Consider the following 19,861-nt stretch of genomic DNA (forward strand, 5'->3'; position numbering starts at 1 on the left):
TCAAGTGTGGATCTGGTGGGAGTGGACAGACCCAGACCCTGGGGGCCAGGCTGCTCTTCAAGACCAGTGGTGGATCCTGGGGGGAGGGTCTTTCAGCAGACTGGGTTAATTGAGGGGCCGGGGCCGTGTTCCAGGATTTGCCAGGGCAGAGACAGGAGAGCTGGGCGTGGGAGTCCCAGACAGGCCCGGAGAAGGAGGTCTGGGGAGCCGTGCTGTGTCCTCCCTGAAGGGTGGGTGGTGTCCAGCCTGCGGGGGCTCCAGGGTTTGGGGATGTTCTCGGGGGAGGGGAAGTGGCCTTGAGACTGGGAACCTGTGGGCTGTGTCGGTCAGCAGAACGAGCAGGATACCTGGGGACACAGGAGCGGGTGTTGATGGGGGGGGGGGCGAGGCGTGCTATTGTGAAGGCGGGGGTGGCCCTGGTCTGCCGTCTGCACCCCGGAGAGCCGGTGCCAGGACTCAGCCGATGCTGTGACGTCGGTTTGAGGCCGAGGGTGTGTTGATGCAGAGTTCAAGTTCAAGGTCACAGAAAGGATTTTTTTCCCCTCCTTTTGTCCCGTTCTGCTCACTCAGCTCTTTGCTGGTCTCTCCTGGAAGTGCCCTCGGACGCGCCCAGAAGTGATTGCCTTATCAGCCGTCTGGGAGCGCCCTGACCCCGGCAAGCTGACCACAGACTTAACCATCACAGGGGTCAAAAAGAAAGACCCAGAAAGTGGGCGGGCTCAGCTCTCCTGAGACTTAGTCTTCGCAGCCCTTGCACAGTGGCCGCGTTCCTGCCACAGCCGCTGCCTCACCTCCCTGGGACCCCGGGCGCGGTCCCCGTCGTCAGAGCTGCGGGGCCAGGCTTGTCCGGCCCCTTCCCTGGACGGGGCAGGCCAGGGTTCCCTCTCCCTGCGCGTCCAGCCGGGTTGGGCCCCGGGAAGCAGAAGTCCTCTACCCCAGTCAGAGGACGACGCTCCCCCCCCCCCCCCCCCGGCAGAAGGAGTCGCAGGGAGACCTGACCTTGACGTGTGCCTCTCTGATGTGCACAGCTCGCGGGGGGGAGGGGCGGTCGTGGGGGTGCCACCCTGTGTGCCCCTTTCTCCCGAGGCCCCCGCCCCGGCTGGTCGGCTGCTGCCTGAGCCACGGCCTTGCCAGGGGCCCCTTGGCTGGGCACTGGCCCTGACCTTGCTCTGCGGTGATGTCACAGCACAGCTGTGCTGTTCCCATGGCCGCACCGGCCACAGTGCACCAGCGGGGGCAGGCGGCTGGGCTGCAGGTGGAGGTGGGAGCTGCAGCTCCAGCGGCCGTGGTCAGTGGGCCCCGGAGACCCCGCAGGGACGCCTCGAGGCCGAGGTTACTGTTGCGTCTTTGGGAGGGAGGAGGCAGCTGAGGGCCTCTGGGCTGAGCTGGGAGGAAGCCCCGGCACCACGGGCCCTCCCCGGGCGTTTGTTCTGGAGGGGGAAGGGGCTGTTTGGAGAACTGGGGGGGGGTGGGGTGGAGGGGGTGTTCTGGCAGGGCAGGAGCAGCTGCTGGAACCGGGACCCCGGCCTGGGCAGGGCACGTGGGGGCAGAAGTTGCCGTTGTCTGTTTAGTAAGCCAGCAGCTGTGTCCGCGGCCCCTCAGCTGTAAGTCTGCAGGCCGGGCTGCCTCGGTGTGGGTGTGTGGAGGAGGAACTGGGTGCAGTGAGCTGAGCTGGCTCCCCAGGGGCTGAGTGCCCAGCCGCCTGGAGCGGCCCGTTGCTGGCCGCGCACCAGGGAGACGGCGAGAGACGTGCACGGGTGAAGCGGCCTCCCGGGGCTGACGGGGCTCCTGGTCTCCCACAGCCCCCAGCTCACGGGGGTCCCAGGTGTGGTGTTGGAGATGCGGGGTCGCCGTGTTTCTGACGACCGTTTTGTCTGGGCCTGGCTTGGGTGCCTCCAGGGATGGGCGTTCCGCTGCCTGCCCAATGAGTTCAAGACAGCGCCGTAGAGGGTGCCTCCCTGCACGTGATGTGTGCCCAGCGGCGTAGCGCGGTCGTCTGCAGACACGCACAGTGAGTAACTACCCTGGTCCCCAGCAACTACGGACCCACCTTACAGACGAGCAAACTGAGGCAGCCTGGGTCAGGCAGCTGGCCGAGGCCATGCCGTGGCCGGTTCCACACCAGCCTGCTCTAGGCGGCTCTGTCCCCTGCCCTGCCTGCCCCTGGCGCCTGTGGACTCCTCCCGTTTCTTTCATCTCCTGAGCCCCGAGCCTGCAGCCGCCTCCCCCGGCCCATGGTGACCCCGCTGCCCCTCTCCGAGCGCTGCCGGCGCCGCCGCTCGTCTCTCCCGCTGCTCGGCCAGCTTGCTGAGCCCTCCTCGGGTCAGCCCTTCTGTCGTGAGCTTGCCACTTCACGCCGTGGCCCTGGCTGTGCCTGGGGCACCGAGTCCTTGAGGACACCGTGTGCCTGGGACCTGCCGAGCTCGAGTGCCGGGTCTCAGAGCCGGGTGCTGGGCGTCCTGGTGAGGTCTGGCGGGCGTGGGGCTGGGCTCGCCGCAGGTGTGTGCACACAGGTGCGGATCGGCTTGGCTGTCTGGGTGACCACGTGTCTGCCCACGCTTGCCCCTCGCCCCTCGTCGCTGCCTTCTCTGGCTGTGTGCTTGCGTGGCTGGATGTGGGGACCCCGTGTGAGTGGGGGGCCAGTTGCCGTTCTTGCCGTCCGTCGCAGGGTTGGCCGCGTGTGGGAGCTGCCCTGGCTCTCGGGAGGTGTGAGCTCCGTCCCCCCCGGGGGCCGTGTGCGTCCTGGGTGGGTGGGGAGGGTCTGGAGCTACCTCTGACCTGGTTTGCTGTTACTTGGACACAAGTGTAAGGTGCTTGCTCACGTGGGTGACCGTCACGGTGGTTTTGGGGGCTAAGCTGCCATCGGACCGGTGGATGGAAACTTTTCCAGAGGGGAGGAGGGCCTGGGGAGCTACCGTCGGCTTCCAAACCCACATCACGTGTAGCTTAGGGGCGCACTGTGTGCACCCTGGAAGCCTGGAGGGATGTCCTCTCTCATCACCCCACAGACACAGCCCAGAGCTCTCAAACGGGCGCCTCCGTGTGCTCCCCAGACACAGCCCAGAGCTCTCAAACGGGCGCCTCCGTGTGCTCCCCAGACACAGCCCAGAGCTCTCAAACGGGCGCCTCCGTGTGCTCCCCAGGGCAGAAATGCCGGTTGGATTCGCTCAGGGACTCGGGACGTCCTTGCTGTGGCCAGTTTTGTGTGGCCTGGGCGCTGGCCCTGTGGGAGGTTGGGAGGCGTCCTCTGGGGAGTGGGTGGAGCCTGGGCTGGGGAAGGTGGGGAGGCGGCTAAGTCTCGGTGCAAGGTAAGGATGCCAGACCCGGCTGGGGGTGCTTGGCGCCGCCGGGCCCCGCCCTGTACCCAGCTCTCTGGGATGGGACAGACGGGCCGGGGAGCTGGGTGGTGAGTCTCTGGGGAACTGAGTGAAGCCCAGGCCGCTCCCCACAGAGGCTGGGGCAGGCTGTCCGGGGCAGGCCTGGGCATCAGAGCTTTGACCGCAGGGCCGCGGGGGCTGCGACCGCCTCTGCATTCCTGCTGGTCCGACACTGGGGACCCAGTGGCGGGAGGCGTGGGGGTGCCACAGGGGCTTCAGGGGCTCTGGAGAGAGATGGTCAGGGCTCGGCTATGGAGCGGGGAGGAGGAGGGGCAGAGTAAGGCAAGGCGGTGCAGCCCCGTTGACCAGGGCCTCGGTGCCCAGTGTGTGGTCCGTGGCCAGCAGCGGTGGGGCCGTAGGAGCTCCCTGGCCCTGCAGACTCAGGCTAGGCCCCGACCTTGGCCTTAACCCGCGTGTCCCAGCGTCGGAAATGGGGACGGGGGTGTAGGTGTCGCCCTCCAGGTGAGGCCGTGTGTGATGGGGAGGCGTGGGGTGAAGTCACCAGGTGAGCTGTCAGCCAGGGGTGGGTGTGCCCAGTGCCTCGTCCACACAGCCAGCTCCCTTCAACCCTGCTTCCTTCCGTGTGTGAAACAGCTGCGCACGGTCCCCAGGGCTCGGAGCTGCTGTAACGGCTTCCAGCCCCGGGTGGCGGAAGGGAGGGGCTGACTCGGGAGGGAGGAGGCCGCCCGCGTCCTGCGGTCATCCTGGGAGAGGACCGGGCTGGTGTCGGCTGTGTGGGTTGTTCGGGGAGAACCATGTACCAGGGTCAGCCCTGCACACTTGGCTGTGTGCAGCTGGTAGCAGTGCGGTGACAGCAACCCCCCCCCCCGCCGCCCCGTTGGAGGGCTGAGCCGCTGTGTGACCACCTGCCTCTCAGGAGCAGGGTCCTGGGTGGGCCTGTGCCGTGTTTATACCGCAGTACCCCCCAGTGGACCTGAGTGGACGGCCTCGTGCTGCTGGCACTGAGACAGAGTTGCATGCCGGCCCCTCCTCTGGGAGCCCCTCGGGGCCGCTGCACGGCCTGGACCCCTGACACTTGTTGTCCCCGGGCTGCCCACAGGCTGTGGGGAGCAAGGAGGCCAGCGAACCGGCTGCAGACCCTGGTGCTTCCCTGGCCCGTGACAAGGGTCCCTCTCGTGCAGGGGTCTGAACAGCCGCCTAGGTGTGGCCGCTGTGGCTGGCTCCGTGCACAGGGCCGCAGGGCCAAATAGCGCACGAGAGAACGGGCCCAGTGTCCACGCTATGCCCTGGGAGGCTCGGGTGCTGCCCAGGGCCCAGGTGGGTGCCCCGCCCCTCGCCCCCCGCCTGCTGCAGAGCCTGGCTCCATCCTGGTGATTGATGGCGGCCAGCACGAGGCAGCCGTTTGCTCCGAGGGACAGAGGTTGTTTGGGGAGCGGGACCCATGGGCGTGCGGTGGCGGAGGAGCCGGGAGGGTGAGCCCAGGACGCTCAGGGCTGCCCAGAAGGACGTGAGGGACTCGGGCGCTGGGACGCCCCTGTGCAGCAAGCAGGGAGGGTGGGGGCTCTGCAGAGGGCACCGGCACGAGGACCCCAGCCCGAGCACGGGTCCCCCTTGGCCAGCGTCCTGCCTGGGACCCTGGCAGCCTGTCTGAGGGACTGGAGAGACGGGGACGCCTGGAGAGCAGGCAGGTCCCCGCAGGGGAGGCCACCAGCTCGGCGGGCGAGCAGGCGCTGTCCCTGGGCACCGTGGGCGTGGCCAGCGCTTCAGCAACCATGAGACCCCGCCTCTGGTCTCCCGTTGGCTGGGGCTGTGGTGGTGGCCACAGGCGTGACAGCCGTGTCAGCTGACTGCACTTTGCTGGACTTTGTCCTCAAGATCTCTGTCCAGAGTTGTCCGTCTCTCCGTGTGTGTGTCTCCAGAAAACTCCACGGCGCAGTTCTGCGGTGGACGCGGCACAGGGTGCAGCGGGGTCGGGGTGGAGCCAAGAGGGCACGGGCGGCGCAGGCTCCTACAGGTTTTGCTGTGTCCAGGGAGGGTGTGAGGTGTGGGCCAGTGGCTCAGGCAGAGCAGTCGGACCTCACACACGTTCTCGCCAGGCATCTTCCAAGACGGACCCCTCCCCACCTCTCTGGACGCCCCTGTGGCCGTTACGGTGGTGGGAAACGCTCGGGCTTTGGCATCTGAGACCCCGACTCAAACCCAGCTCCTTCAACCCCTGCTTCCGTCTTTGCGTGGACACTGGCTTCCAGTTCCCGTGCGAGTAGACACGGGGTCGGAGTTCCTGGTCGTCCGGTGAGCCCAGCCTTACCTCGGCTGCTTTCCACGGCGGCTGCACCTGCCGGCAGCCCCGCGGGCACTGTTCAGAAGGCTCCGGCTTCTCCGCCTGCTGCCAGCTCTTGAGTCATGGCCGTCCTCGGGGGTGTCAGTGTGTCCGTTCCCTCCCGTCCACCTTTCCCTAGCCACGGCTGAGGCTGGACGTCTGTCTGTGCGCCCTGGTGGCCGTGTGAGCCCCGGACGCGTTTTAGTTAGCCGATCCGCCCTCTTGCCGTCTGGTTGGTTTGTCTGGATTTAAGTCTTACTCCTCCCTTCCAGTCGGCGTCTTGAGAGGGGTGTCCTGGCGGAGGGTTTAGCTTTGGTGACGCCCATTTGCCGATTCCCTGTTTACTGCCTGTGTGTCTGGCACTGAGAAGTCCTCGCCACGCCCGAGGTCGTGAACCCGTGTGCACCTGGGCGTCACTCGAAGCATGAAGGATTTTCCACGTTCCATCGAGGGCCGTGGGTCCCTGTGAGTTAGCTTTTGCGTGTGCTGTGAGGCCAGGGTCTGGATTCCTCTCTGCGGCACCTTGGTCGACAGTCTCGGTACCCAGCTTTCTCCCTGAGCCCTGCACCTGTCCCCGGCCCGGCCCGCCACAGCGGAAGGCAGGCGACCGTCACGCCAGCCACTGTTCTGAGTGTGCGATCCTGTCCGTGGCCTGGTTTGTCTGCCCCTCGCTGGCTGTGACCCTGGTCAGGTGGCTCCGTGTCTGCCTGCCTCAGTTTCCCCGTCTGTGAACCAGGGTGGTAACAGCTCCTCACCTTTGCAGGGTGTGAAAACGACGAGTGGGCGGAAGTGCTGGGGGCGGGCGGTGGCAGCCACACGGCTCCTGTGGCTGTGATGCGGACACTGGCGGTGTCTGAGTGCCCTGGCTGCGTTCCACTCCGGCTGCTGGGGCTCCTGTCATGAAGGGGCCGGGCAGGGCGGGGCACGGCTGCCCTGGAAGCGGCTCCTTTAGCTGACAAGTCGGGCCGTCTCTGGCATGAGCTGCAAGCCGGTGAACTTTGGGTGTGGAGCCACTGCGCCCCGGGAAGGCCTGACGGCCCGGGCCTTCCTGCTGCCGGGGCCCAGGCGAGGCGGCCTCTGCTAACTCATGAGGCGCCCACTGGGGTTCAGAGAGAGGCGATCAGCAGTCGTGCACGCACGCACAGATGTGGATACACGTGCACGCACACACGGACACACACAGACGCTCGCTCACACACCCTGCACACACAGACACACCCTGCACACACACACACACCCTGCACACACGGACACTCCCTACACACACAGACACACCCTGCACACACATACACACCCTGCACACACACCCTGCACACACACACCCTGCACACACAGACACTCCCACATGGACACTCCCACACACGGATGTGGATACACGTGCACACACACACCCTGCACACACGGACGCACACACAGACTCTCGCACACACGGACGCTCGCACACACAGATGCACACACAGACACTCGCACACACGGATGCTCGCTCACACACCCTGCACACACATACACACCCTGCACACACGGACGCTCCCACACACGGATGCTCCCACACACGGACGCTTGCACACACACCCTGCACACACACACACACCCTGCACACACACACACCCTGCACACACGGACGCACACACAGACGCTCGCTCACACACCCTGCACACACACACCCTGCACACACGGATGCTCCCACACACGGATGCTCGCACACACACCCCGCACACACACACACACCCTGCACACACACACACACCCTGCACACACACACACCCTGCACACACGGACGCACACACAGACGCTCGCTCACACACCCTGCACACACACACCCTGCACACACATACACACCCTGCACACACACACCCTGCACACACGGATGCTCCCACACACAGATGCTCGCACACACACCCCGCACACACACACACACCCTGCACACACACACACACCCTGCACACACACACACCCTGCACACACGGACGCACACACAGACGCTCGCTCACACACCCTGCACACACACACCCTGCACACACGGATGCTCCCACACACGGATGCTCGCACACACACCCCGCACACACACACACACCCTGCACACACACACACACCCTGCACACACACACACCCTGCACACACGGACGCACACACAGACGCTCGCTCACACACCCTGCACACACACACCCTGCACACACACACCCTGCACACACGGATGCTCCCACACACAGATGCTCGCACACACACCCCGCACACACACACACACACCCTGCACACATGGACGCTCCCACACACAGACACTCGCTCACACACACATACCCGGGACACACAGACGCTCGCACACACGGACGCTCGCTCACACACCCTGCCGAGCGCCTCCTCCTCTCTTCCTTCCCCCCTAAGCAGCAGAGCCCACAGCTGCTCCCCCAGATTTGCCTTCAGGTGCTGCCATTCTGCCCCTCCCCCACAGCCCGGGCCCAGCCCCCTGGGGTGGGGGTCTCAGTGCCAGCTCGGTCAGCATCTGGCCAGGGCCGTCCTGTGCGCTACAGGATGTGTGGCGGAATCCCCGCCTCCGCAGACCACCGGCCACCAGCACCCCTCCCTCCAGTGCTGCCCCCGGGAAGCAAAACCACACACGGTTAAAAAAAAAAAAAAAGCTGCCCAGGAGCTCCCATGGGGGGGGGGCATGGGGCGGGGCCTGGCGGGCAGGGGCGGGGCTTGCGAAGGCCCTGGAGGGCCTGGCGGGCAGGGGCGGGGCTGTGCGAAGGCCCTGGGGGGCCTGGCGGGCAGGGGCGGGGCTGTGTGAAGGCCCTGGGGGGCCTGGCGGGCAGGGGCGGGGCCGTGCGCGGGCCCTGGGGGGCCTGGCGGGCAGGGGCGGGGCCGTGCGCGGGCCCTGGGGGGCCTGGTGGGCAGGGGCGGGGCCGTGCGCGGGCCCTGGGGGGCCTGGCGGGCAGGGGCGGGGCCGTGCACGGGTCCTGGGGGGCCTGGCGGGCAGGGGCGGGGCTGTGCGAAGGCCCTGGGAGCCTGCGCATCGTCCCTTCCCTGCAGGTGTGCCGTGGAACAGTTGTGGATCGTCTGGGGCCTCCAGAAGCTCCGGCTCCTGGCCGCCGCCACCTGCCCCGGGCAGCCGGGTCCACAGGGCTCGCACGCATGCAGAGAGGCCGGGAGCAAGGCGCTCGGCCCAGCCCGGCCGCCGCCGCCGAAGCCTCGCTCTCCTGGCAGAATCCCACGCTCAGAGAAGAAGGCGCCGGGGCCCTGCAGGGCCAGCAGCTGCTGCGCCTGGCTGAGGAGCTGAGGGTGCTGTGGGAGGGCGCGCAGCCCCTGCAGGTGCGGGGCCCGGAGCGGCTGTCCTTGGCACGGCTGTTGCGTGGGACAGGAGGGCCAGCAGAGAACCAGTGTGACTCGGTGGAGCCGGCCCGGCGAGGAGCACCGAGCCCCCCGTGGGCCAAGAAGCACAAGGCCGGCCTGCGAGAAGAGAAGCTGACGAAGCCGCAGAACGGGCAGGCCAAGTCCCACAAGAAGTCGGGGGGCCCAGGGAAGCCGGGAGGCCCCCTCTCCCCGGGGCCCCTGGAGAAGAGCAAAGGGAAGCGGGCACCTGCGGCCAGCAGCAGCAGCAGCCGCCGGCCCGGGGAGCCCCGGGGGAGCAGAGGGCCGGCCCGGGAGAGGCTGCACCCGCTCCTGGCTCCCATGGGTGACGTCAGGCCACAGGAGGGAGGGGAGAGGGCTCCAGGTCAGCAGGGTCGGTGGCAGCCGGGGAGGGGCTGCTGGGATCCGAGTGCCAAGGGCCCCGTGGGCCCCACCCGAGAGAGAGGGGCGGGGCCCCAGGCGGCTCCTCGCCAGCAGGGTGCCAAGAACAGGTACCAGAGAGAGCTGCAGCTTGCCCTGGAGGCGCTGTTTAACACAAACCAGAAGCTGAAGGAGCACCTGAGTTTGCACCTTAAACTGAGGCCCGAGCTGGACCGGGACCCCAGTGCAGGACGGGGCTCCTCGGAGACGCAGGAACCTGGAGGAGGGGCCCCGGCCGGGGAGAGAGCTGTCGACGCAGCAGTGCCCGCTGGGGATCCTGGGAGCCCGATAGAGGCGGAGCCCTCGCAGATTTTATTCAAAACCGATTTGAAGCACTTACTAAGCGAGGCGGAGAACCCCAGACACCATCCGACGGCCAAGCCCACGCTGAAGAACGAAAGTCAGCCCCCGCCCCCCGAGGCAGGAACGTCTACGGACCTGGAGGCCCCGCGGCTGCACAGCTCCGAGTCCGGACCAGAGCCACCCACGCCGGCCTCGCTGGTGGAGGCCCGGGCAGGCTGGACGGCGTCGAGACAAAGGCGGAAGTCGGAGCTGGAGCAGGCGCTGCTGGAACAAACCGAACACCCGGACATGAGCTTGGAAATCCACTACATGGCGGAGCTGGAGGAGGAGCGGCGGGAGCGGAGGAGGGCGCTCCTGGCGCACCTGAAGTCCTGCCCCAGCACGGCCCAGACCAAGGAGAGGGACTACACGTGCCCTCTGGGCAGCGCCGGGGTGGATGAGGACAGGCAGAGTCAGATGGTCCGCGACCTGCAGCAGCAGATCCTGGAGCAGAACAAGGCCCATCAGCAGTTTCTGGAGCAGGCCCGGAGGCGTCTGCAGGAGTTCCAGAGGGCCTGCTAGGAGGAGGGGCCCCGCCGGGACCAATACACGCCGATGCCGGCTGGGGAGCGGCCGGCACCTGCCTCTCTCCGATCAGTGTCTGCGTCTCTCCTTAGGCGTCTGTGACACTGGCAGTGTCGGGTCCTTCCCCCGGGCTCCCTCCCTAGTCCTGCCTTTCAGACAGCGTTCCCCGTGGGGAAGCTCCTCGCACCCAGACGGGAGCCCGAGCGGGCCCAGGGAGGCGGCCAGCCCGCGCGCACCGGCTGTGTCTTTTCCTGTGCGCGGGGACAGATGGGAACTCTGGGTGAATTCAGCTCCTCCGACGTTTTAGCCAAATGAACGCTGGGCTCTCAGGGGCGCCCAAGGTCAGACAGGCACGGTTTCAAGAGATACATCATTTGTTGCTTCGCTGCTGGCTGAGACGTGGACTGAGAGATTGAACCAAAACCTCTCTGTCTTTCAAAGGAGAAAAATATGTTTGTGGGTTTTTTTTTTAAATTTATTTATTTGAAAAGCTGAGCAACAAAAAAGAAAGAAAGAAAGAAAGAAAGAAAGAAAGAAAGAAAGAAAGAAAGAAAGAAAGAAAAGCTGAGCAACAAAGAGGGAGAGAGGGAGGGAGAGAGAGAGAGCGAGCTTCCATCCACTGGTTCACTTCCCAAATGGCGCCAACAGCCAGGCTGAAGGCAGGAGCCTGGAACTCAATCTGGGTCTCCCACACGGGTGCAGGGCCCAAGCACTCGGGCATCTTCCACTGCTTTCCCAGGTGTATTAGCAGAGAGCTGGATGGGAAGTGGAGCAGCCGGGACTTGAACCGGTGCTCAGACGTGGATGCCAGCACTGCAGGTGATGGCGTAGCAGGCTGGACCACAATGTCAGTCTCTTAGTGCAGTCTCCTTTTTTTATAGAAACTTATCTTTTATTTTATTTTTAAACATCTATTTTATTTATTTGAAAGGCAGAGTTATAGAGAGGCAGAGAGAGAGAGAGAGGGAGAGAGAGAGGTCTTCCATCCACTGGTTCACTCCCCAAATGACTACAATGGCTGGCACTGTGCCGATCCAAAGCCAGGAGCCAGGAGCTTCTTCTGGGTCTCCCACGTGGGTGCAGGGGCCCAAAGACCTGGGCCATCTTGTGCTGCTTTCCCAGGCCACAGCAGAGAGCTGGATCAGAAGTGGAGCAGCCGGAACACAAACCAGCGCCCATATGGGATGCCGGCCCTGCAGGGCAGGGCTTTAACTGCTACACCACAGCGCCGGCCCCTTTAATACAGTCTTAAAACTTTAATTTGGCAGAGGGAGGGAGGGAGGGAGGGAGAAGCCAGAGAGCCCACCCTCCTGGGAGACTCCCCTGGGTGGCAGTGGAGTTGCCACCCCTCAGCTTCCCTCCCCTACAGCAGCCGTGGAGACCCAGGCTGGCTTTTTTCCTGCCAGCTATAATCCTGGGGCGTGGACAGCACACAGAGTGGGTGGTGAGTGGGTGTGGTTACCTTCCAGTAAAGATGGGTGGGGGCGGATCTGACCCTTGGGCCCCTGGACTAGGGTGACTTGGGAGCCTCCCTACCACACACACCCCCCCCCACCAGCACAACGGATCCCTGGCCCTGGAGACGGCCGTGGGTGTCAGTGATCCACGGCCAGCCTGAGTTACCTCGTTATGTCTTGTAGAGGATGGGAGGGGTGATGGCGGGCCACCACCCAAACCCACGGCCTGGGATAGCTGCGGAGCCCCCGGCACACCCCTCTCCTGCCCCGCCCCTCCCTAGGTGCACACCTGCTCACGTTGGGGTTACCATACACACGTGCCCAACGTGACAGCGTGTGGCCGTGCCATACGGAGGTCTCTCCGGGTCATTTTCACGGCAGACAAGTTCTCCTGTTGCTGTCTGAGTCGTCTTCCCAGCATCCTGGTTCTGTACCCATAATGCATTTGGGGCAGCGGGTCAGGTGTCACAAGCGCTTCTGTGGCTTCATCCCGGCTTCGGTGCCGATGGGGACAGCACTTTTGGAAGCGTTGGACAGCACAGCTGGGGTGTCCATTTGTGGGCTTTTCCTTCCCACGTCCACCGTTTACGCCTCGGCAAAGCCTGGACCTGCTTCTACAGTCCTTCTCATTTACACATAAGAGTGAGTGCCACCCACACCGTGCCGGCCACTGGGCTGGACGGGGAGCGACGCACAGCAGAAGCACAGGACCCCCCTCCTGGCGAGCCCACGGCGATGCGTAAAACACACCCCAGTGCCTGGCAGGGTGCAGCCTGTAGCGCCGGGCGAGGTGCTGGCCCAGCGCACGGGACTTTGGGGAGTCATCGCTGTGTTTCCTGGAGACCACGAGGCTGGCAGAGCCGTCACGGGTCCCACTCATGCCAGTGGGACAGAGGCAGCGTCCCACGGGGTTGGTGGTTTGGTTTTTTTAAACTCTCAGAAACCTCAGCAAGGAAACCGCATCTCACGTCCTGATCGCCTGGGTCTCTGTTTCCTGGCTGTGGCTTTCCCATGGTGGACACAGAGATTTGGTTTGCTGTCACTGTTCTAGAGTGTCGTGGGTTAGGGTCCCGGTTTCATTCCCCACCTGCGTCCAAGCTGCACATGAGGAAGGAGGAACAACGGGTAGCAGGTGAGCCGTTGAGACACCACTTGGAACCCCCACATCCTGTATCCGAGGCCTGGCCCCGCCTCCGACCCAGCCCCCGCTGCTGCACACCCTGGAGGCAGCAGGTGCTGGCGCAGGTACCTGGGCCCCTGCCCGCCCGCGTGGGGGCCGTGGATGGAGTTCCCAGCTCCTGGCTTTGGCCCCGCCCGGTCCTGGCTGTTGCGGGCATCTGTGGAGTGAACAGCAGATGGAAGATCTTTTTCTTTCAAATAAAATGGAAAGTAAAACGTCAAGAATGCTGGGACCTGGAGGCCTGCGGTTCTTCCACGCCAAATGCATCGTCCTCGCTCCGCAGCGAGTCCCGCGGTGACCCGGAGCCCGCCCGCCCCCGCCTGGGGGGCATTCAGGGCGTGGGGGGGTCACTGGGTTTAGGGCCGCGGCGTGGAAGCAGCCGTCTGAGCCAGCCCTCGCCTGCTTGTTTTTGTTTCCATCGCCAAGGGCGGCATTTGTGGCCTGTGCGTTGCAGGTGATGGAGCGAGTGCCCATTCTCGGCCTCGCGTGAGCTAAAAGTAGGCATGGGCAGCAGGCCACGGGGGGGGGGGGGAGGGGTGAGTCATCTCTGCTGGGACGCCACACCCACTGTCCCCTGGAAGCCAGACGGGACACCTGCACCTCCCCACCTGTTCTGAACAAAGCCGGCGGTGTGGCCAACAGAGTCCCCTGGGACCCTGCCCCCGCCGAGAGGCGGCTCTGCAGCGACCCCTGTGCAGGCGGTGGGACTTCCCGTCCCCAGGGGCCTAGGGGTCTTGGCTCCCCTCCTGCTCCCGACCGCACAGGGGCCTGGAGGGTCTGGGGAGGCTGCAGGTTTCCCTGGGCTCTCCTCTCCACGCCCCCTGCAGCCTCCACGAGGACTGAAACATGGTGGCGAGGACAGTGGCTCTGCCGCCCGGCACGGTGTTGGTGTCTTCAGGCTCCTTCTGAGCCGGGCGCCGCGCCCCAGCCTCGTGCCCGCGTCGGGCGTCGTCTTCACCGCCGCCTTTATCCCTGCTGGTGTGCGTCCCTGCTGGCGCCTGCCTGGCCTCCCTCAGCGCCCCCTGGAGCGGCCCTGGGGGTCCGGCCTGGAGCCACGCCCAGCCCTGCAGGCGGCCTTGCCTTGCCCAGCCTCCATCTGAAGAATAGGGGGTGGCACCACGTGGGTGGGCAGAGGGCACCCCAGGGTGCTGTGGGGTGGCGGGGAGGGCCCCGACACGGAGGCCCAGCCCATCTTCCCAGAGCACTCCTGGCTCCTCCCAGGGGTCCTCTCGGGTGCTTGGTGGCCCCCGAGCCTTACACTGCCCTTGTGCTTCGTCCCCACATCCGGGGACAGTCTCTCTTCCCCACGCCACTCTGCCGCAGCCCTCCTGTCTGGTCACTTCCTTGCCTGCCTGCTTTGCGGTCCTTTCTGCCCAAACTCTGGGGACTTGGGAAGGCCTCTGTGGCTGACCTGGTGGTGGATGGGTCGCCCTGTCCGAGAGGTTTTTGGGAGGGGGTTGGGGGCAGTGACATCAGCTGGGGTTGCTGGTGGGGTCAGCTGTCGCAGGGTAGGGCTTTGGCAGGTGCGTGGCTGGGCAGTTGGTTTGGACGTGGCCCCTCTGCTCAGAGGCACCTCTCCCAGCCCAGAGCTGGCCAGTGTGCCTGTGCTCACTGGCAGGACTCAGAGCTTAGCCCAGGACCCCTGCAAAGACGCGGAAGGCGTCTCAGCTCCCAGCAGCCCTGTCACAGACCAGTGGATGTGTAGCTTCCGGCCGCAGCCTGGCTGCTGCTGCCCGGCCACCCCAGGCTGGGGACGGGGCTGCGCCGGCTGCAGCCCCCACCTGCGTCCAGCTTGGAGGGGCCACCTGGGAAGGGGGGGCTGGCAGCTTGGTCTTCTTTGCCAGGCTGCGCTAGCAAGAAGGCAAAGAGGAGCCCACAGGGGCCCCTGGCTCTGGGCACTGGTTCTATCTCCCAGAAGCACAGCCGGCCTGCTTCAGCCCTCAGGGTCCCAGGGCTGGGCCAGGGCTCTGGGCTGTCGGTGCTGGCCTGGCCTGAAACAAGGGTCCAGCCCTCGTGAAATGAGTCAGCCAGGGAGGCCTGGTGCTGCTGCTGGGGTCACACGGCCCACCAGGAGCCGCGGGACAAGAGGACCCTTGTCCGCTGCCGGCGCCCCCCTCAGCCTGCGGGGTGGTGGGTTCCCGGGGCGCCCCTCCAGGCTGCGCCCGCCCCCGCCCGCGCGGTGGCCGGCCTGGGGCTCGGGCTCCTCGGCGGGGTCTTGGCGGAGAAAGTGCTGTGTGCAGTTCCCTCCACAAAGCCGCACTGTTCTCAGCAAACCCTCCCGGGAGCCCGAGCATTTTTTTCAAATGAGTCAGCAGCACGTGAGTGGGCAGGGCCCAGCCTGAGGCTCTGGTGTGGGGAGAGGGACTGGGCGTGGGGGGGTGTCGCAGAGGGTGGCAGGGGCCGGGGCCCGGGGGGCCAGGGGAAGGCAGCGGGAGACGGGCAGAGGGCGCTGCGTGTGTCTGGCACGCTGCACCGCGAGGCGAGCCAAAGCAAACAGGCAGGCATTGGGGATGGGAGAGCTGGTCTCCATGGAGACGGGCACCCAGTGGCCGCAGCTCACGTGGACGCGGCGGGGCAGGGAGTCTGCGCTAGGCAGGCGGCCGCCGCATCCTCAGATGCCAGGCTCGTGAGGGGGGCTCTGCTGTCCCCTGTTCCTGCCATGTGCTCCTGCCACCCTCCCTGTCCCCTCTCAACCCTGCCCCCAGCCCCAAATACTCTGCTGTGAGTGGCCTGAGTCGTGGGGTGGCCACGGCTGTCCCCACCCTCCCCAGCGCCCAGCAGGCTGGGTTTGCCCACACCCTAACTCTTGTGGGGAGAGGACTGTGGGGGACCCTGCTGTGGGAGGCGGTGGCCCTGGGCCCCGCCCACTCCCGCAAGGCTGTTTTTAATTACTCAGCCCCTTTTCCCCCTCATTTCCCTAAAAGGAGCGAACTTGGAGGAGGTCTGCTCCCCCGCTGACCGAAAGGGGCGGGCCAGAACCCAGTGCTCAGCTGCCCACGAGGGCGCCGGGGTGGGGGTGGGGGTGGGGGTGGGGGAGACGGAGCCCCAGGTGACAGGTGGCCCGAGCTGTGCCTTCCTTGAGACGGCTTCCTGCTCGGCCCACCATGCCCATGTGTGGGTCTGAGGACACCCCACAGGCCTGCAGGCTCTCTGCCCACCCCCCTGTGCCTCCCCTGGCAGTGCCCCGCCCCTGCACAGGTCAGCATGGCATATGAACAGAAGCAGGCGCCATCCCAGCGGGGATCGGGCTGGGGCGGGGCAGAGGGGCTCCAGCTGGTCTCTCCTCTCCCCCTGTAATCCCAGGGAGGCCGTTCAAGTACCTGTGGACACCTGGGGGGTCATGGGGCGGAGTCTCCAGCGGTACTGCTGGACGTGTGTCCCCAGCTGAGCGGGGAGATGGACCACCGCCTCCCTGCCCAGACTCCCACTGGAGAGCCTCGTGGGTGGCTGAGACGGAGGCCCCCAAGGCCACCCTCCGGAACAGCGGGTCGGAACTCGGAGGTCAGATGGCCTTGGCCAGGTTACTCTGCGCGGCAGCCGCGGGGTGCCCCCGCCCCCGAGCATCGAGATGAAGGCCACAGGACTTTGCGTTTCTCCCCGAATGGACGGGGACGCCGAGCACAGCAAGCGGAGAGGAAGCTGTTTTCCTTTTGAATTCCCCTGAGACGGCTGGCGGGTGACTCTGCCGGCTGGCGGGTGACTCTGCCGGAGTCAAGGACGCAGCGGGAGGGCTGGGGCGTTCGTGTGTGCGGCTGCAGCCGCGGTGAGCGTGTGTGCCGCCAGGAAGCAGCCGTCCTCCTGCAGGGCTGGCCCTGTGACCACACGGCTGCCCCTCGGGGTGGCTGACCCAGCCACAGCCTCAGAGCGGCCCCCCGGGACGGCATGTGGTGGGGAGAGCGGCATCGCCCGGCGAGGCGGCAGTTCAGCGAGTGTGGGAGCCGTAGGCTGTGTGCGGGGGCCGGACTCCCGTGCTGGCCCTCCCCAGGAACTGCTACGGTGGTGCTTGGATCCGGAAGACCTTGGTGGGCTGCGTGAGGGTGACTGGAGGCCCCCACGGGTCCACGGAGCGGGGGAGCCCGTTGCCGGTGCTGCGCCCCTGGGCCGGTGACCCCCGGTTTCCAGCAGCCCCTCCAGCTGCAGGCCTGGCCCCCCGCCTTTGCTCTGGCCGCAGTCCTCTGGCTCGGCCCCGCGACCTCTGTTTTCCCCAGCCTCCCCCGCCTGGTTCTGGCTGCGCGGCCTCCGGGTGTTTTTGCAGGCCCCTCTGGCGGGGTGGGGGTGGGGAGTGACTTCACGTGGCCCTGGGCCCAGGGGTGCGGCGGGGCCATGCGGTTCGTGTGCTTTGAACGGAGTCTGGTGGTGCATTCCAGTAGCCGGGTCTGCAGAGAATTTGTCAGCCAGTGTTTCGCCCTTGATCTCAAACCCAGATGTTGTGTGAACAGCAGAAGAGAGAGGGAAAAAGAAACACCCTGGGCCGCCTGGGGAGAGGCCCTGGTTTGGGGGCGCAAAGCCGTTAGAACCGAGTCGCCACGCAGGCCGCCCCTGCGCTGCCTCTGGTCCCTGAGCCAGGGCCGGCACGCAGTCAGTGTCAGTGAACAGGTGTCCGCCTGGGCTTTACCCCGTCCCTGACCGGTCCCTCTCAGGGCCGGGGCTCGGACCCGCCGCCTCTGGGGAGGGCTCAGCTCTGCATCCCTGGGTCCTCTTGGAGCCCACAGTGGTGGCCGTGGCTGGGGGTCTGGGGCGCCCTTTGCCTCTGTCCCTGCCTGCACTGCGTGCCCTCGGAGTGGGTCTGTTGCTGGAGACCTTGACAGGTGGCCACCAGGCCAGGGGCAGCGTGGTGCTCTCGCCAGCTGGGCGGGGTGTGGCCAGGTTTCCGTGGAACCTCCTGCTGGACCCCGATTTCTCTCCCTCACAGCCTCTGTCGTTGCACAGTGAGGAAGGAGGCTGTCACCCGAGTGGAAGGGAGAGTCCCCATGGGGTCCCAGGGCCGGGCGGCACAGCGGGAGGCCAAGGCTCTCTGCTTCCCTTCCCCCGCTCCCTGCAGGCGTCCGGCCACCTCGGTGCCAGCTTATTTATTTTTTTAAAAGATTTATTTATTTATTTATTTATTTGAAAGTCAGAGTTACACACAGAGAAAAGGAGAGGCAGAGAGAGAGAGAGAGAGAGAGAGAGAGAGAGAGCTTCCATCTGCTGCTTCATTCCCCAGTTGGCTGCAACAAACAGAGCTGGGCCAGGCTGAAGCCAGGAGCCAGGAGCTTCTCTGGGTCTCCCACGTGGGTGCAGGGGCCCAGGGACTTGGGCCATCTTCCACTGCCTTCTTGGCCACAGCAGAGAGCTGGATCAGAAGTGGAGCAGCCGGGACTCGAACTGGTGCCCATATGGGATGCCGGCACTGCAGGCGGTGGCTTTACTCACTATGCCACAGCACTGGCCCCAAGTTTCTAGTCTTGACACTACAAATCTACCCTGGACCCTTCTTTTTTAAGATTTTTAAATTTATTTTAAAGGCAGAATTGCAGAGAAAAGGAGAGACACAGAGAGGTCTTCATCCGCTGGTTCACTCCCCAAGTGGCCGCAACAGCCCAGGCTGGGCAGATCCAAAGCCAGGAGTCAGGAGCTTCTGCCCGGTTTCCCAAGCAGGTGCAGGGGCCCAAGCCCTCGGGCCGTCTTCCACAGCTTTTCCCAGGTGCCTTAGCAGGGAGCTGGATGGGACGTGCAACTGCTGGGCATCTAACCTCGCTCATGCGGGACGGCGGTGTCGCAGGAGACAGCTCAGCTACGGTGTTGGCAGACGGTGCCACCGCATGGGCCCCACCAGTTGACAAAGGGAAGCTGCTGTCGCAGTCTGGAGCGAAGCCAGGGTCCAGGAGGCGCTGTGGGGCGTGCACACGGCGCGCTGACCTGGCCCACGCTGTGCACGGGGCGCCCGGCCCCGTGTGCTCCCCGGGGCCCTCCCCACGCACGGCCGCTTGCCCTGCTCTGCCCCGCGGTGCTGTTTAGGTTGTCATCCTAAACAGGCACATGCCGTGTGCTAGGCGCTGCGTGCCGCGGACCGCGCCGCCCTGACCCCAGCACAGCCTCGAGAAGTCGGGTGACCGTGACCCGGTGACGCCAGCAGCGTCTCTGGTTCCCGTGGTGGCTGGCGGGCTGTGCCACAGTGTCTGTGCCTTTACTGCCTCGGCAGGGGAACAGTGCGTGACCCTGGGGCTGTTCTCTGATTGCCGATGGTGTGTTACGGCACAGCCCTCACGTGGCAAGCGTTGTGCAATGGAGTGGACCTCTGAGGAGCAGTTCTAGAAGTTTCCTCCAGACAGGCAGACTCCGGCGGCAAGCTCCCAGCTCATTGCTGCTCTCGGGCTCCGTGGCTCTCGGGGGCCCCGGCGGCTTGTTTGGGGCTGCTGCCCGGGCTGTGGGAAGAGCGAGTTTACGGCAGGGTTACCCTGGCGTTTGCTGGTTCTCCGTGCAGCATTGCAGGGAGGTCTGTAGATCGGGCAGGCGCTAGGCGGGGCCTCCAGCCCAGGGCTGCCCCGTGTGGCCTTCTGCACCTGGTGGCCATCTCGCGCGCGCCGACTGTGCTGCGGTTAGAGTAGCCTCCACCTGTTAGGACTCCCCAGGGCCCTGCGCAGACAGGTGCACGGGTGCCCACGGCAGAATGGACGAGAGATGACTGCGGGAAGACTCCTACCCCAGAAGGGGCCGTTTCAGCTGGGTCTGCAAGGAGGAGGAGCCTCCAGGCAGGGAAGGGAGGTGGCGTTCGTGCAGGGGTGTGCACACTGGGCGTGTTCAGACCCGGGGAGGGGTGTTGGACAGGGCAGCTGTGGCAGGTGTGTGGCACCGGGTCCCAGAGGGCGTGGGCAGCTGAGGAAGGGGTCTGAGCTGGAAGCCTCTGGAGCATGAGTGGGCAGCGCGGGCAGCAGGTGAGAGGGGTCAGTGGGGG

At 65.7% G+C, this 19,861-nt stretch overlaps 1 protein-coding gene across 6 annotated transcripts in view; it reads left to right on the top strand.

Moving 5' to 3' along the window:
• TIMP2 (TIMP metallopeptidase inhibitor 2) overlaps positions 1 to 19,861 on the top strand; it is a 42,614-nt gene that overhangs the window by 10,583 nt on the left and 12,170 nt on the right. Inside the window, exons 1-3 of one of the 6 annotated variants that reach the window (XM_070060211.1) lie at positions 1,003 to 1,332; positions 1,803 to 2,011; positions 8,686 to 12,167. The exons of 1 other annotated variant lie outside the window; for it this stretch is intronic. In XM_070060211.1, coding sequence (XP_069916312.1) covers positions 8,788 to 10,287 — 1,500 coding nt within the window. In that variant the 5' untranslated portion in view covers positions 1,003 to 1,332; positions 1,803 to 2,011; positions 8,686 to 8,787 and the 3' untranslated portion in view covers positions 10,288 to 12,167. Of the gene's footprint in view, positions 1 to 1,002; positions 1,333 to 1,802; positions 2,012 to 8,685; positions 12,168 to 19,861 lie in introns of those variants that run through there. 4 more of the 6 variants (XM_070060212.1, XM_070060213.1, XM_070060214.1 and 1 more) reach the window with 4 other exon arrangements.

Source organism: Oryctolagus cuniculus, chromosome 17 (assembly GCF_964237555.1).
Source record: "Oryctolagus cuniculus chromosome 17, mOryCun1.1, whole genome shotgun sequence".
Lineage (NCBI taxonomy): Eukaryota > Metazoa > Chordata > Mammalia > Lagomorpha > Leporidae > Oryctolagus > Oryctolagus cuniculus.